General features: G+C 42.1%; 2 protein-coding genes across 6 annotated transcripts in view; one reads left to right on the top strand and one right to left on the bottom strand.

The window, feature by feature from the left end:
* TRIM67 (tripartite motif containing 67) overlaps positions 1 to 6369 on the top strand; it is a 46494-nt gene extending 40125 nt beyond the window's left edge. For 4 of the 5 annotated variants that reach the window (XM_017817608.1, XM_017817609.1, XM_017817607.1 and 1 more), the window contains one exon: positions 287 to 6368. In XM_017817608.1, the coding sequence (XP_017673097.1) occupies positions 287 to 352 (66 nt within the window). In that variant the 3' untranslated portion in view covers positions 353 to 6368. Of the gene's footprint in view, positions 1 to 286 lie in introns of all 5 variants that reach the window. The other variant, XR_001875254.1, reaches the window with a different exon arrangement.
* Positions 6370 to 9287: 2918 nt separating this feature from the next.
* CUNH1orf131 (chromosome unknown C1orf131 homolog) lies at positions 9288 to 15946 on the bottom strand. Its single transcript, XM_017817559.1, has 7 exons — positions 15886 to 15946; positions 15452 to 15738; positions 13157 to 13213; positions 12038 to 12133; positions 11286 to 11372; positions 10261 to 10310; positions 9288 to 9618 (listed from the first exon to the last, which is right to left on the bottom strand). The coding sequence occupies exons 1-7, from the start codon at positions 15944 to 15946 to the stop codon at positions 9489 to 9491; spliced, it is 768 nt and encodes a 255-aa protein (XP_017673048.1). The 3' UTR covers positions 9288 to 9488.
* Between the last annotated feature and the right edge of the window lie 36 nt (positions 15947 to 15982).

The raw sequence follows: 15982 nt of genomic DNA, 5'->3' as shown, positions 1-15982 counted from the left end.
CTGTGTCTAGCAAGCAGCACTGCTGGAGACCTACAACAGGTGGCTAGATTTGGGAAAAGACAGACACCTGGCTTCTAGGTCCCAAAGTGTTTAGGAGGGAAGGGTGAAGGAGATTTGTTTATTTCAGGGGCTGGATATCATCTGCATTAATATTCTTGACTTAAACTTGGCCCTGAAGTCCCACAGCCTTTCCCCTGTCATTTGTCTGCACTTTGCCTTCATGAATGCTCTCTGCTGAGGATGTCCCACTTTGAATCTACATTCTTCTTATTTCTTCTTTGTGCAGGTGACTCTGCACACAGGATTGGAGGTGCCACAATGTGTAAAACAGACCAAGCTGCCCAACAACTAATGAAGCCCCTGCCTGACACTGTGTTGGACTCTCTAAGCTTTCTCAGTGTGTTTTGGCACTTCTCAGTAAGTCAGCAAAAAAGCATTCTTTTCCTTGACTTAAAACACTGTGCGGCATGTTGCTCACCAAATAATCAGCTGGTTACAACTAGACCACTCCCTTTTTTAATTTAACAGCCATAGCAAGCACATCCGCTGAACTGGCACTCAACTGAAGATGTGTACCTGAACATATCTCCAATGCATTGCACACATATGTATACTCGTGCACACACACGCAAACACACTTACGAAAAAAAGTTAAATGACTGTATTTTCCCTCTCATGGCTGGATTTATGCTTAAATATTAGTGATGCTGGAAAAAATGGGTAAGACTGAGGGGCAATGGATGTTGGAGCAATTTACCAGTAGGTGAACTGGATTCCCTTGCCACCTGAAGTCCTTAAACCAAGAAAGCATATATTTTGACAGCTGAAGTGGAGGCTGTATGCTCAAGAATTCCTGGTTGTCAATTATATTCAGGGGCTCAAACGACCATTAATTATTCCTTCTGGCTCTAGACTGCAGTAAGCTATGGGATAATGTCCCTCTAGAAGTCTGTGGCAGAACTTACCTCATTATCTGTGACAAGAATAGGATTGGTTTCCAAACAAATAGTTGTGCTCATTTTAGCTAACACCATGATACACGCAGAAATCAGACACAAAAAGTAGAGAGAAAAACATCCTTGATAACATTTTAGTGTTGGTTATTTAGGCGTGACTGTGGAGACTATCATATCCAGCAGATTTGATTGTGGTTATCAGCACAACTCATGAAAAACAATGCAGGGGAGATTCCTTTCAACTGAATTGATAAGAAATTTATTTAAATATGGCACACGCAAAGTCTCCCATGTTGAAAAATGCTGCTTTCCAGCCTTGATCCTGATAAGCCCTAGGCAGCTGTAGTTCCAATGTAGCTTTGAGATCAGAAGCCTTAATTTTCTATTAGATTACTGTGAGCTATTTAATGTCTTGATCCTAATAAAGCACTTGAGAGAGATTCCTAGCATTAATGCAAAACCTGTCCCTAAGAATTTTTCTGGATTGGGACATAAATCTTTTGCAAGACTTACCTGTGCCTGGCATCTCCCATGAAAACAAGCAGTCATTTCAGGTGCTGCCCATGACAACTGGAGTCTGTGACAACTAGAGATAGTGAACTTTTCCCACAGCCATGGCACTGTCACCTGCCTGCAGTTGTCAGAAAATACACTGACTTGCCTGTGTGCTTTTTCTGAACCCAGTTAACTTATGCAAGTGTGTGTGTGTATAATGGCAATGCGTGAGGACAAGATGCAGCAGACTGGGTGAGCTCATGATATCTTGGACTCTGTCATTGTATCCTATGTTAAGTGTGGTGCTATCAAACGAGAGAAACATAAACTCTTAAATCCCGTCAATGTTCTATTTCAGTTTTTTAAATCCTGCTGCTTATACAAATTTTCCTCTTGAAGCATACATGTACGCACACACACGTTATCAGGCATGTAATTATCAAACCTGAAAACAAATATTCTAACCAAAATCCAGCTTACTGCCTTGCATTAAAGCACAGCCACAGGACAAATGGCCCAGGCCTGCCCTCGGGCAGCCTGCCAGCCCCCAGGCATCCTGCTGCAGGTCCCTGTATGGAGCACATCACTCAGGTAGTGCTGAGCGATGGCAACGCTTCCCTGTGGCAGAGCACTTCAAAGCCATTGTGGGAAGGGAAAGGTAGCCCAGAACAGAACAGTCCTGGGCTATTGCACAGACAAAAAACAGTCTGCCATCCTGTTGCCTGTAACCAAGCACCCTGTAGCCCACCTCTCCTGCAGAACAGCAGGGCACCTTCAGCAACGTCAAGACTGAAATAGTAAAACCAACTATGGAAAAGAATAACATATGCTTTTAAGTGAGAAAGCAACAGTACTTTCTTCAAAGTCTGGAATGGATTGTATTAGTAAACTTGTAGAGAATAGAATAACTGTGCTATGCTGGTCTTGGTTTTGTAAAGAATATCAGAGACCAACTGTGTTATAATCTTCGGTTTCATTCAATACCATACGAACTCACGCAAGATTTTCTAATTAGCAGGTCTGTTTTAACCTACCTCAGCTAGAACACTACCAGACCCCAAATTTCCTCTTGAGTGTGCTCTTCTATGAACGTAACAGTTGTAATCATAGTGTTGGCTTTGAGTATTGCCAGTCAGAGTAGTGTATGGGAATATTGTACATAAATTGCACATAGTTTTTTATATTGGGAAACATCCTGTGATAATCTGAATATGGAAGGCACTCTACCTTCACATGTATTAAAAGCAAGAAGGCATTGTTTGTTTTGGGACTGAACCTTTGTCTTTACTCCCAACTTCTGTAAAGGAAACTCACATGAATTTACATCTTTCCAATCTTCAACCACTGCTAGATATATAAAATTAATTCTGAATGGGTTTTAGAAGTGTTTGCAGTACTCGGTTTTGGTTTTCATAGTTGCTTTGATATCAGTTCCTGGTGTATTATACCTCGGGGAGAACACACTGAGTGACACGTTATTAATTTCTAATTAAAATACGAACAAAAGGTAGGATGTGCTTCAGAGCAGTAGAGAAGCTTTTTTTTAACCTCTATGCATTCGAACATCGTAAAAGTAGGGAACAGATTAGCTACCATTATAGTCTCCTTTTAACCTAGCAGAAATGCAAATAAAATAAAAGGAATACAGTTACAGTAGGCTACCTGCATTAGTAAGACTAATTTACCCTAGGCCAAAAAGTAAACAACGTGTTTGTGCGTGTTGGTTGTGTACACATTCAAGGACTTACCTTTGGCATGGCCCGTAGCAATAAACCAATTACCCTCATAGAGCGTACGTTTGTGACTTCAGCTGCATAAATTTTCATAGTTTAACAGAAATAATGCTTAAGTAATTAAAATTACTGCAGGAAACTAATTATTCCACACATGAATATTTACGCAGAGTATCTGAACGGCAGTGGTCATTTGATAATAGGTAGAACAGAATTTTCCCTTTGCAGAACAGCATCAGTTGGGGAGAATGGGACAGTCCTATTGCTCTGCTCAGGCTAGTTGGTTTCTTTCTTTGCAGGTAACTTCCCCAAAGTCCATCTCATTATAAACCCAGCAAGTTTGCATGTTCCTCATCTACAGTATCTCTTATACCAGTTTTTGTTTCCTCCAAATCCTTTCTTTAGGAGGGAGTCAGCTTTTAGTCCTTGCAGAAACTGTGTTGCTGACTGTCCAGGGAGAACCCAGAGGGCTGAAGGTCAGCATAGATTTCCAAGGGGACCAATTGGGATGCTCTTGCTTCCTTTTCATTCCTCAGAGTATTTCTGCATCTCTCTGGGACTCCAAGCTCTTCTGGCACCTAGATATACACAAAGCTGCCTCTCATGGGACTCTTTGGCTCCCAGAGGCCAGGCGGCTGCTCCTTACAAGCAGGAGAGCAAAGTCTTTTGCACTGGGATGAATCCCATCCACTACAGTACAGAGCCTGCACAGGGTAGCTGTAAACTGACTTAATGTTTTAAAAAACCCACCAAAACACAAACAAGCCCTCCCCTAATAAATATAACAAAGCTTGTCTTCTGCATACACAAATTTGGAAGCTCTGAACAGCTACAAAATAAATAGAGCAGGTAAACTTTCTGTTCTGCAGAGCAACAAAGGACTCAGTTTTCACCTGTCCCTGTGAACCCCAACCTTAGCCTTTGTGAGCTTGCTTCCTGGCTCTTTCCTCTGCAAATTTCCATCAACTTCAGTGGGAACAAACAGAAGTAGTGTGCCAGCACTCTCAGACTTCCCAAGGCATGCAATGCTACAAAATTTCCACTCCCTTCTTTTCCCTCATCAACTCAAAAAGAGCTCACAAGAAGTTCTCTTACTAAGACTTAATGTCAATATAAGCACAGATGTAGCTGACAATCCCTTGTTCCTTCTGCTGTGGAAAGGTATGTGCTATAAATAAATTTGTATGTCAGTGAGGACAGTAGCATACTGTGATGTATCATGAATTTGGAAAGCAATTTGGCTTCTAAAAACGCAAAAAGATAGGCAGATAGCACTGTCACCTCCTATGTTGCCTATGCACTTCAGATACATAGAAGAAAATATATTGGACTGAACAAAATAAATAAAATAAGCATGAGCTTACATATATCAGAGTTTAAGAGGAAAAGTATTAAATGTAATTTATTATATGCATAATGTTCCATCGTGTTGTAAATATTGCCATAATAGTGTATTGCTGTAGTTTGTTCTTGGCTGGTGATAGAGTTCTGTGGTAGTGCTGTGCAAGTTGGGTTTTGGGTTTTTTTTTCTCAAAGTATAGTTAGCAAAGGTAGCAGAGAGCACCTAATACTCTGGCTTCTGAGTTGTTCTGGAGCAAGATGCAGCTTTTTTTTCTTTCTTTCTTACATGATAATATTTTTTAAACAAGGTAAGAGAGATGAGATCAAGGCTAAGCTGCCACTACCACTGTATGAAAAATACCATGTTTGCAACTGCCAACAAGAGGTAGTGCATTTTTGGACCATAATTCGGATTACCTGAAGGGATGAGAAGGGATGCAAAATTCCACAACCTGGTGACAGCAGCTTTCTAGTGCCATCTAGTATGTCCTTTGCTCACAAACAGAAAGATGAGTTAGGAGAGTTGTTATACCTTATCTCAGGCCTTACCAGCTTCACAGCATCCTGCTTAAATAGCAAAATCAAGAATTCAACTTTGAACCATGGAAGACAATACGAAAACATCAAGCATCTTGGCTAGATCAACTTTGTAAGGGAGATTACAGTATCAGATCAACCATGTAGCAAATGTAAAGGGCACATGTCACTGAAAATTACCAGGCAAAGATGGAGTCTTTTTTTTTTGTTGTTTTTTAATAAAAAAGTGAGATGCTTCTAGTTTTTACTGACAACATTTCTGGTGATTCCTCTGCCCAGCTCTACTGAATGCTGCACACACACAGCCAGGTGGAGCAGCAGCCTGAAGCACAAATTTGCCATAAATCAGATGCACTTGGTCTTCTGAGGTGCAGGAGCCCATATACAAACCTCAGAGACTGAATGTGTAGGGCTCCTGCATCTTTGCACAATACAGGAGATAAGACTTGTGTTCCACTGACAGAGACACTCAGCAGCATCTTCCCTTTCTGTTAAATGACCTTTTTGTTACATTTGTTATTGCAAACAGTTCCAAGCAGAATTAATTACAAAATTATTTTTTATGCTAATTGGAGGGCTTCTAACATATTCTTATGAAGCAGTAGGTAGAAATATTCCCAGATCCTGATTGCATTCCATCATCCTCCACCTCCCTTAAATGTTGTCAATAAAAACACTAACCTTTCCAGGTAGCATGGTGAGAAGACATTATGTGATGAATATTAAAAATAAATGCATGAGGTAAACCTGCTGTTATTTCTGATTGTCATATGAAGCATGAATAACACTAATTTAAATGTTGGCAACCAAAAAAGTGCAAAGGAATAAGATAATGGTGTTCACTTCTGGTTAAATGAAAGACAAGAAGTTGTTTCTGTGTTTTCTTCTTAACTACAACACTTTTTTTTGTTACTGTCATTTCCCATAGCTTATCTTAATTTGGAGCTGGTGAAATATACATCTCTGCTATATGTGTCTATCGCCAGATCAAAAGGAAAATACAAACTTTTTATAATTTTGTACCTGTAGCAAATGTTTGTATTTTTTGAATTAGAAACAAACTGCTTTTTGTCTTTTGGTCCAACTAAAACTTTGTGTATTATTATTATTCCCCTTTTGGAAAACCTGATGTATAAGTTTATGCTGTTTTACAGTTTCTAAATAAATTCTTATAACATTGCCAACAAATTCAGCATTAGTACTGTATTTATTATTCCTGATTATTATAAAAAAATATTATGCCATAATGTAAATGAGGCACTCATGCAGAATGCATGCCTAACTCTAACTGTCCGTACCTGCTTTGTTACCACAATCAAGAATAATCCAGTAGCTGGAGAAACCCAAGAGTCCTCCCTCAGAGCAACCACCTGTGCCTTAACTTCAGACATACCCTGGATTCAGTGGCATGAAACACCTCTCTTTCCCAGTACCACTCCATTAGCTCTGGCTCACATTGGTTATAGGGGATCTATTATTTAGTTGCATCCCACCTAAGACACTTTGGGTGATTTCCCAGACTCCAGAAATTTCTGACACTGGAGTAAGCAGAGCCTGAAAGAACTGTGACACCACTAGGATCTGACTGGAAAGCCCTTTGGGTAAAAGTCAAAATGGGCAGAAAGCTTGTCAGAGCAGGGGAGACAAAAACTTTGTGAGATGGTTTAAAATGACCTGTCATCTTGGAGCTGCACACCTCTATCAAGCTGACAGCTCGTGAGAGACTGAGCAATGCTACAGAGGCAGCACACAGTCCCTGCAAAAAAACAGTCATTGAGGCCACACAACCTTTACAGATGTCTGCTAAAAAAGCAGAATAAAGCATGGTGATAACAGTGACAGCAGCACCAGGGTAAGAAACAGGAACCCAGTCAAAACAATCAGGAGCAACTACAGATGACAGTGTGAAGACACCATCTATCACACCTTTTCTTTTTTTCTCCCGCAAGAGACAACCACCTGGCATCAACACCTTTATGGAAAGGGGTTTGACTGGGAGAAAAGATAATCACAATGGCTTTAGCATATAGGGAAACAGGGAATAAGGATAACGGTTGTAGGAAAAGGCATGCAAGAGAAAGCAGATAAGGAAAAATCCTTCTGTTCTTCCTTTGTACTTCATTCCTGTATGCAACTCCAAGTAGAGGGCAAAATAAGATGGGCCCTGCTCCCCCGTTCCCATAATCAGTTATTCAGTCAACATTGGCATTTGTGTATAAGCATGTGCTTAGAAACCAACAGAGCTTACTGCCTGAACATAAACTTACATACTCTGCTAACTACCAGCACATGCCAGCCCAGGAAAATGCTGGTGCATAACAGGCTCTAAACAGTTTTATTTGCCAGATGTGATTGATGCATCTAGTAACAAAACAGGACTAGAAGTACCATGCTTACCTGACAACAGCATCCTACAAGAATGTAGCATGGCCAGCTCAAATCACCTTGGAGACTTGATATAAATAAGCAACCTATCGCCATGTAACAAAGCTTTCATAATGCATACACACCAACACCATAAACGAGTGTGAAGATGCAACACTTTGAATAAACTTTTTGTTTTCTTCCCTCGAAAACCTTAATGTTCCGCTATCTACTCAGCATTTCAGTTTTCAGCCTTTTAAGAACTGATTTTTTTTATCTCTTTTTTACAGAGCTTACAAGCTTGAGAGCAGGACTGCAAAATTAGACACCCCATTCTGACCAAGTTTCACTCCCAAACAGCTTTTGGGAGCTGTAGAGGTGGAAAGTAAACCCTTTAACTTACCTAAGCTGACTGAGAACATAAAGTCCCACAACACATTATACGCAAACAGCTGAACAAAACTTCATCAAGAAGTGAGCAGTGAAAACTAAGCTCAAGGATTAAAAAGGAATTAAAAAATACAGGTTATCCCACAACATCGAAGGCCCATCTGTTGCCTCAACAAGTCTTGATGCTCTGTACTCAATTCTTCTTAGTGACTACACCTTCACACGCCATGGTGATTTGACATTTCTATAATGTGAAATAAGACATTAAGTCTGTAACCAGATATGATTGTTAATTCCAGTTTGAATCTGCAAGCAATACTGAATAACAAGAAATCAAATTGTGCAATTATGAAATGTGATAACAGCATTTAGCAACCCAACTCTGCACAACCCTCCTCTTCCCACACGGCTTCAGAAACACTCCCTTCCACTTTTTACCTGCCTCTTGATCCTTACAGGCTCTCCTCTCCCTCCTTTTAGTCCTCTCTGTGGTGGCAGAGCACTTTTCCAGGACCTTCAGTAAGGTGGAAGATGTGAGGGAAGGAGCATGCCAGAAAGCATCCCTTTCTGTGGTGTGGCCCTCCCTACCCCAGAACACTTTCCCATCCTGTGACAGGGACAGCCTCTGATGCTGCTGTTCTATTTGCTGGCTGCAAGCTGACACAGACCTCACTGCTCACTCAGGGTTAGAGATCACCTAGCTCAGGCTCCCAGCCCACAGGGGTACTGGTACACCCAGAAGTTTCTTTCAGTTTGGAAGGTCACTAACCATTGCCAGTTCTAAAGGATACACCACCTTAAAAACAAAAATACCCTAAAAAATATTTAGCTACAGAAGACAAAAACTGTTCTTCCAGAAACACCAAACTGCTGAAATCCAAATAGCATCAAAACTTCAGTTTCGACAAAGATTTCATAGAAAAGCCTTAGAGGCACAGGGACACTCAACAAAACAAACACGAGTTACTAGGAACAACCAGCAGCTATAAAGTGTCTATGCCTCTTTTGGCTTAGTCTTACATGGTTTTGTTTTTAAAAACAAACCATCCAAGCCACCAAAACACTATTTGAAACTGCTTATTTGGAGATCTCTGCAGATGTTGAGTGTGTAACTCCTACTGTGACAAAACTTCAGAAAAATATTATTTTCATTCCAAAGCAGGTAATTTTGAAATCTTGAGGTTTTGCTGGACAAGAAAACTCTTGTGCAGTTCCACTAGCCCCTAACAATCCATAAAAATATAGAAACAAATTTATGTTCGATAAATGTTTGGAGACCACCTACTTCAGGTTCAGAGTGAGTAAGGTATTGCTTTTTCCATATTCCTTCCATATGAAAGAGATATATATTTTAATCCATTAGTTAATGGATTAAATGAATATTTTACTTACAGCCAATAAGCTGATTCTAGAAAGTGAAATGTTTTGTTTTGACATGTATTGACTAATAAAAATAGGCTGTGTGACCTTCTTAATAAAAACTCTCATTTTTATTTATAAAATGGTAAATTCTCATATTCTTCCCAAGGCAGAATGGAACATAGAAAATGCTGCAACAACAAAATTTAAAAAATTAGGGCATGGTGGGAAGGTGAGAGGCTCTGTAAGTCTGTGTTGGTAGCAACATGAATTCTACCTTATGCATATTGTCCATTTCACTCTATCATTAAGTTCATTTCCTAACTTTGGATGATTTGATTTTCCTTATATCATGGCTTTGCAGAATCAAGGTCCCATCTCTGAATTTTCCAACTTGTCCTGCAGGCCAAATGCTAGGCACTGATTTCTTCCTTTTGGCCTTCCTGAAATAGGAAGAGGAAAAACAATAATAAAGAGAAAAGCAGAAACACATGAAAATGCTTAATGTGGTGAAAAATGTCACCTATTTATGCAGTCAGTGTTTGGTATTAAGGAGTATCAGATCATAGCAAGTAATGATCCCAGAACATTTTACCTTCGTAGACATTCAAAATTTGCAGCACATTACAGCATGATTTACATTTCTAAATGTTTAGAAATACAAAGATTTTTGGATAGAGAAGGAACATTAAGAGCACAGAGTGAACCTGCTACACTACGATTAAGAATGTCAGCTCACTTTCAAACCCCTGTATACTGTAGCTTGTGTTTTGCAGAAATTATTTCTTAGGGCAAATGCTCCGAGTAAGTGTTGCATTGGCACACAGGGATTTTCATCCATCTCACCTCCAGCTGCAGTCTTAGACATGTTGGGACAGAACTGACATATTTTCAGTTAAGCTGTGTAACTAAAGCCTCTGAAACTGCTAGACAAAGAGCAATGTCACCATTTTTTGAGGAGTTCTGCATTTGGAGAAGTTCATTCCACTATGATGTGCATGACTTCTGGCACAGTTACATAGGGGATATGCACTGGGGAGACTATACAAAAGCAAGTTAATTTCATCTCCTTAAAAACAGCTCACCTCTCCTTCTGTTCTTTCTTCTTCTTCTTAAGAGAATCACCCTTATGTTCCTGTTTTTAAAGATACATATTTTAATGAACAAATAACAAACAGAACATGTTCATTAAACAAACACCTGCACATAAAACACGCTGTAGCCTTTGCTTCACAGAGCAGCAGGCACTTAAAGCCAGCTGGGAGACCTGACAGAACAAGTGATGCAACGCATTGTGGAGTCACTGCTAGGAGTGCCGAGAGCCTTTCCTGTCACCTTACAGCCCACTCATGCCCAACAAGCTGTCCTTGCCATGTGCAGAAGAAGAGGCTTGCTCCTTGGGCATATGACAGATCCTAGGGTCAAAAGATGGACTTGCCACCAGGCAGGTGTGCCCTGTCCCCCAGCTGAGTGTATCTGTCAAATAACAGGGTTCAACATGCCTGGTCATGCAGTGGATGTGCTTCGAGCCACATGACAGAGGAGGAGAAGTAGGTCCCTGGAAAAGAGGGTGGCAGGAAACAGGATGCCAGAGCAATTACCCATGCCACAGCCTGCTCCCACCTACATGAGAAGGCTGGGAGTAGGCTCAGAGCCAGATGGGCTGTGCTAGAGGATGGATGCAACAGAAACCTCACCCTTGCTTTAAATAATGAGCAAGATCCTAGATGGAATTGTGCTGATATAAAAGCAGTTGAAGATCCGGCTCTCTGTGGTTAGACAACATGCAACAAACTTTAATTGAGGGCCATTTTTTTTATCTTAAAAAGATAAAAAAACCCAAACGCTGCTGATGTTGTGTCATCAGTCTATAAGCTTCAAAGGATGAGGCAATGAAACCCACCATAACACAAGATTAACTCTGTGCCCTTCATACTGCACACAACTAGCTTTCACCAATAAGGTTAGTACTGTGGGAGCCAGGAACCCAATCCATGGGGAGCAGCAGGTGTCAATCTCAGGCACTCCTCCTGTGCCTGAGGCATTATATGTCAGACTCTTGGGCTAGCTCTTACATGCTGCCTTTTTATACACAAGATTTCACACAAACCTTTTCCTTATCAGCATCTTTCACTGCTTTTTTCTCTTTCATTTTCTCTTGGTAAGTCCTGTAGTTCACATGTTCCTTTTTGGGGGGCTGCAACAAAGATTGGGAGGGATACCACTGATTAAGTTTTAAAATAGTTTCAAAAATTATTGACACATTTGCATGGACAGTATTTTTCAGGTGGTAAAGGTGAAACATTAGAAATGCTTATTTCCTTTTGGGTGAGAGAAAGGGACTTAGAGGATGTAAGGTAGACACCTAGAAACCCCATTTTTCTTGGTGAAGACAGTAGAGAAAAATGATAATGCTCTGTATCAGTCCTACAAACTTTCCACGTACATACCTCTCCCCACTCCATAAAAAATATCTAAAACATAGTTTTTCTTTTACACTAGTGATGATAAAATGAAAAGTCCTCTCCATCTTTAACTCACTGAGAGAGTGAAGCTTTAAAAAGCAAGCCTCTCTCTCCAACAATTTAGTTTTGAATGGCTTGATTAAAAATTAGTACATGTTATTTTTCAGCCTAACCAGTCACTACTTCTCTGATAACACAACTATACTAGTTTTCCATTCATCTTCAGAAAATAAACAAGACAGAATAGAAGATGTAAAAGTAAGGATGAAGTGGGAGAAGGGCCAGGGCAGGGGACCTTGTGTTTTAAAAAAGTAGTACCAAAGCCCCCCATGTTCTTTACCACATTCACACACTGTAATAGTGGGTGACCTCTCAGCACAAACCAAGTGACAATTACCTTGGCTCCCAGCATGATAGCACGCTCCTGTTCCCATATGCGTTGTTCATGCTTCTTGTAGCCAGTGATTCCAAACTTGTGCACTTCCAGACGAGCCTAGCACAGAAAATTGCAAGCGTTTCATAATTTGTCCAACCTGTCGTACAGTAATGCTTGGCAGACCACAACAAAGTCATACTCCCAAAGAAATCCTGGCTAATGCTGGAAATCAGCACGCTATAAAATAAACTAGCTGAGTTTGGAGCTATACCGCAGAACAGTTAACCACTGTCCAACTAATCTCTAGACAGTGAGGACTGCCAGGGGGACAATTTTCAATTCTCCTCATTTCACATAAAACAACACACAGAATGGATCTCCTCCATATAAAAAAAAAGAGAACCAGTGAGAAACATGAATGGGCAGATGGTGAAGCGGTTTGACTACACACATACATATGTGTGTATACAAGAATACTCCGGCAAAACCAGTGCTGAATTCATAATCTTTTTAACATCAGTGATTAAATCCTCACTCTTCTTAGCAGTACAGAGCTCCATGCAGAATCTCCAGTGAGATATTTCACAGGATCATAGCACATCCCCAAGCAAAGATTAGGCACATGAACAACTTGCACACATCTGTAAATGAATTAGTATCTAAGGTGGCCAATGCTAGTTATGCTCATATAAGAACAGAAGAGAATAAAAAGACAAATGGAAAAAAGCCATCTATTGTTTCAATAGATGCCAATACACCTTTTTTTCCCCTCCCACATGAGATCAGAAATCCAACATTTAACATCATGGGCCTGAAAGAGTTATGCTAAACATTATGGGTACTCCAGTAGCTTTACACAGGTAACATACAGTGTTCCTCCTCAAATTTGCATTGAAAGACCAGAAGAAAGGCTACAGAATTGTAATAAGCCTCTCTTCACACAGAGCAGTTGATTACAGTCAGCATGTTTCTCCTTTGGCATGGCATGCAGACAGAATTACCTATTAGGAAAGCCTCACCGATAAGAGATACCCATTTCTGGAAGTGCTTCCCATTGGTCCCACCATAGCCTTTCCAAGGATATAAATACACACATCTGCACACTAAAACAAAGAGATTGGACAGGTGCTGCAGACTTACTTTTTCAAAGTTAAATTCTTGTTTGTTCACATTTGTCTCTTCATTCACTATTTGGGTCTATAAATAAAATAAAACATTTCAAATTAATATAACAAATAAAACCAATCTAAATGTTGATCGTAATAGTTTTTTTGAAAAGCAGTGAAATGTAAACTGAGTTGTAGGTACAGCTTTCCAGCAGTACCTTTTCCTAGCTTTATTACCTTGATCTATTAAAAGAGAGAGTCTCAATGGCATTTTTAATGTGTAGATATTATAGTGTCTTACTGGAATGATCTTGCACATTTTATAGGGTACCATTACAGCACAGTGCATATAGCTTTGTCCTGCACTTCCTTGCCTAGATCATCTATCTGCTAACATTTACAAAGAGTTTCATAATTCAGAAACTTATTAATAGATGCAATTAATTTATACACTTTCAATAATAATTACATCTTATAAGAGAAAAGTCATTTTGTTTGAGACAGGCAGCGCAGTGGTAATAGGTACCGACCGCTGGGGCAACATGCAGAACAAGCTTAATTCCCAAATGCATGTATATATATTAGTGCCCATATCCAGCTCCACTAATGCAAGACAAACTGCTCCAAAGGGTGCACTGTCAGCAAATGGCAGAACCCACTTAGTGGTGTTTAAAGAAAGTACTCGCTCAAAAGGAGCTCAATGAAAACCACATCTTTTCTAGTCCACGATTTACACAGAGACCTTCCATCAGCAGTTCTCAGTTTGGAGGGGAACTCTCCAGGGGGAACAGGCTGTATCCTAGGAAGAAAAAGAAGCGTAAAATCCCAAGGAAAAGAGCTCCATGCTTGCTTGTTACAGGAGTGTCCCACACAGGACACTCTGGAGCACTAACAAATCTCCCAAGGTTATTTTAGACTGTGTCTGCTTCCTGATTTAAGGGAGGATATGCCGAACCACCTCTCTGAGTGGAAGCTCTGACCGCTCCCAGGCCCAATGATGTGGGCAGGCAGCACGAGCAAGGAAACTGCCATCTGCTCATCTTTCCGCATTTGCTCTCAAGGCTACTATCCCCCCTAAGGATGCATAACACATAAGTATTTAATACATAATTTAATACATAAGTATTAAAGCTTTTCCTTTGCACTCTCCAGGACCTTAAGCCACACTGAGTCATGGGTTCAGGCCTGAGGGTTACACCCGGGCTTCCCTCTGCATCCACTGCAGCCAAACTTCTCTCAGCTCTGCAAAAGTTTCTATATAAAAATGTCCCTCTCAACCACAAATAAAGCCGGTTATCTTCAGAGCATTTTGCTAACAAGCCTAACAGCAGTCTTCTCAGGTATAAAAATTTAAGCTGTAAAAAGCATAAGAAAATAAATACTTAGGGCAATTTTTAGAGGAAAACATGCAGGAAGAAGCACAAAAGTTTATGGATTCAGCCAACTGCTTGGTCAGTCTCTTGAACTTCCCAGTTCCAAGCAGTTCAACCCTAGATATCAGTAAGTCTCCCTGAATTCAAGACAGCCATACGTTGGCCCATCAGAGTTTATTTTAGAGTTGGGCTTCTGATGTTATGGTCATAAAGGCAACTCAAGGAAAACAACCAGAGAAGCAATAAAATCTGGAGACCAATGAATCAGCAAGGGATCCCTCTGCTCAGCTTCCAGCCAAGCCTATCCAGGCCTTCCCACTGAAGCAACTCAGTTATAGTTTTTGGTAGTGTGAGGTAATTTAGCACCAACAAACCAAACCAGAAGACTGAGATCTAATGCTGTCATGCCTTCCCCCATCAACTACCCAATACTGATCCTCGAAGACACATGTTTCTTGTCAACAGCCCAGTGTTGCTGTGATGCCAGAGAAGAGAAGAAAGATTTGGCACCTCACATCCACACCTATTGACAGGAACAGAGCAGCAAACAAAACACTCGGGCACTGAAGTAACCAAGAGGCTTTGCTTTCCATTTCATTCCCTTCTTGACGTATCCTCAGTCCTGTCTGCAGATCAATTTATTTTGCTGGAATACGCCTATTTCAAATATAGGATACTTAACCAGAGATCTTCTGAAACCGGAAAAAAGTAGTTTTCAAGTCCTAACCCCACCCCTGCTTCATCCAGTAGTCCTGCAGGATGAAGCAGGACTGGATGCCATCGAGCTGAGCACGCGGATCGCCAAAAGATCCCGGATTTCCAGGCAGCTGTATCAGCAAGCGGGACAAACACAAGCACGGGAGGGGGCCGGTGCCGTGCCCAGGGAGCGCACCTCGTCCCACGGCTCCCGCCCTGTGGGAGGGCGGAGTGGAGTACCCCTACCCTCCCGGCCCTACCTGGGCTCCGCCGGCCGGCGCTGCCGCGGGGCTGTGCCGCTCCTTCCTCTTCCTCCCGTGGAACACCACGACCTCCACGGCCGGCGGCGCGGCCGGGGCCGGCGGGGCGGCGGCGGCGGCGGCGCTCAGCTCGGCCCGCAGCTCCCCGAAGAAATCGCGGGCCCCGCGCCGCCCACCCGCCGCCGGCTGCAGCCCCCGGCTCTCCTCCTCCTCTCCTTCCTCCGCCGCCGCCCCTGCGCTCCTCTCGCCGTCCTGCGCAGCGCCGAGGGCGCCGCCGGGCTCCTCACCTGCGAGCCGAGCACATGCCGCGGGTCAGCCCCGCGCGGCCGCCGTCGCCCCGCTCAGGAGCGAACACGCCCGGCCCCCTCCCGTCCCCGGCCCCCAGGCAGGACCGCGGTGCCGGCGCAGCGCCCGGCCCGGCCCCGCGCACCCACCCAGGTCGTAGAGGGCTGCGAGCACCGCCTCCAGCCGGCGGCGGGGCTCCCGCGGCCCCATGGCTGCCGCGGCCAGCGGGCGCTCCGGCGTGTGATC

Source organism: Lepidothrix coronata, unplaced genomic scaffold, assembly GCF_001604755.1.
Source record: "Lepidothrix coronata isolate B3197 unplaced genomic scaffold, Lepidothrix_coronata-1.0 Scaffold61, whole genome shotgun sequence".
In the NCBI taxonomy this organism is placed as follows: Eukaryota; Metazoa; Chordata; class Aves; order Passeriformes; family Pipridae; genus Lepidothrix; species Lepidothrix coronata.
Note: the sequence above shows the minus strand (reverse complement) of the source record. Positions and strands in the feature narration are given on the sequence as shown.

What these genes read in the sequence shown, in the direction of transcription:
- CUNH1orf131 (XM_017817559.1), bottom strand. Translation starts at nt 15,946, where the DNA reads ATGGGGCCGCGGGAGCCCCGCCGCCGGCTGGAGGCGGTGCTCGCAGCC. An exon ending in CGCCGGCCGGCGGAGCCCAG is followed by an intron (nt 13,214 to 15,451) that starts GTAGGGCCGGGA and finishes TTTTATTTATAG; the next exon opens with ACCCAAATAGTGAATGAAGA. An exon ending in CTATCATGCTGGGAGCCAAG is followed by an intron (nt 11,373 to 12,037) that starts GTAATTGTCACT and finishes TCTTTGTTGCAG; the next exon opens with CCCCCCAAAAAGGAACATGT.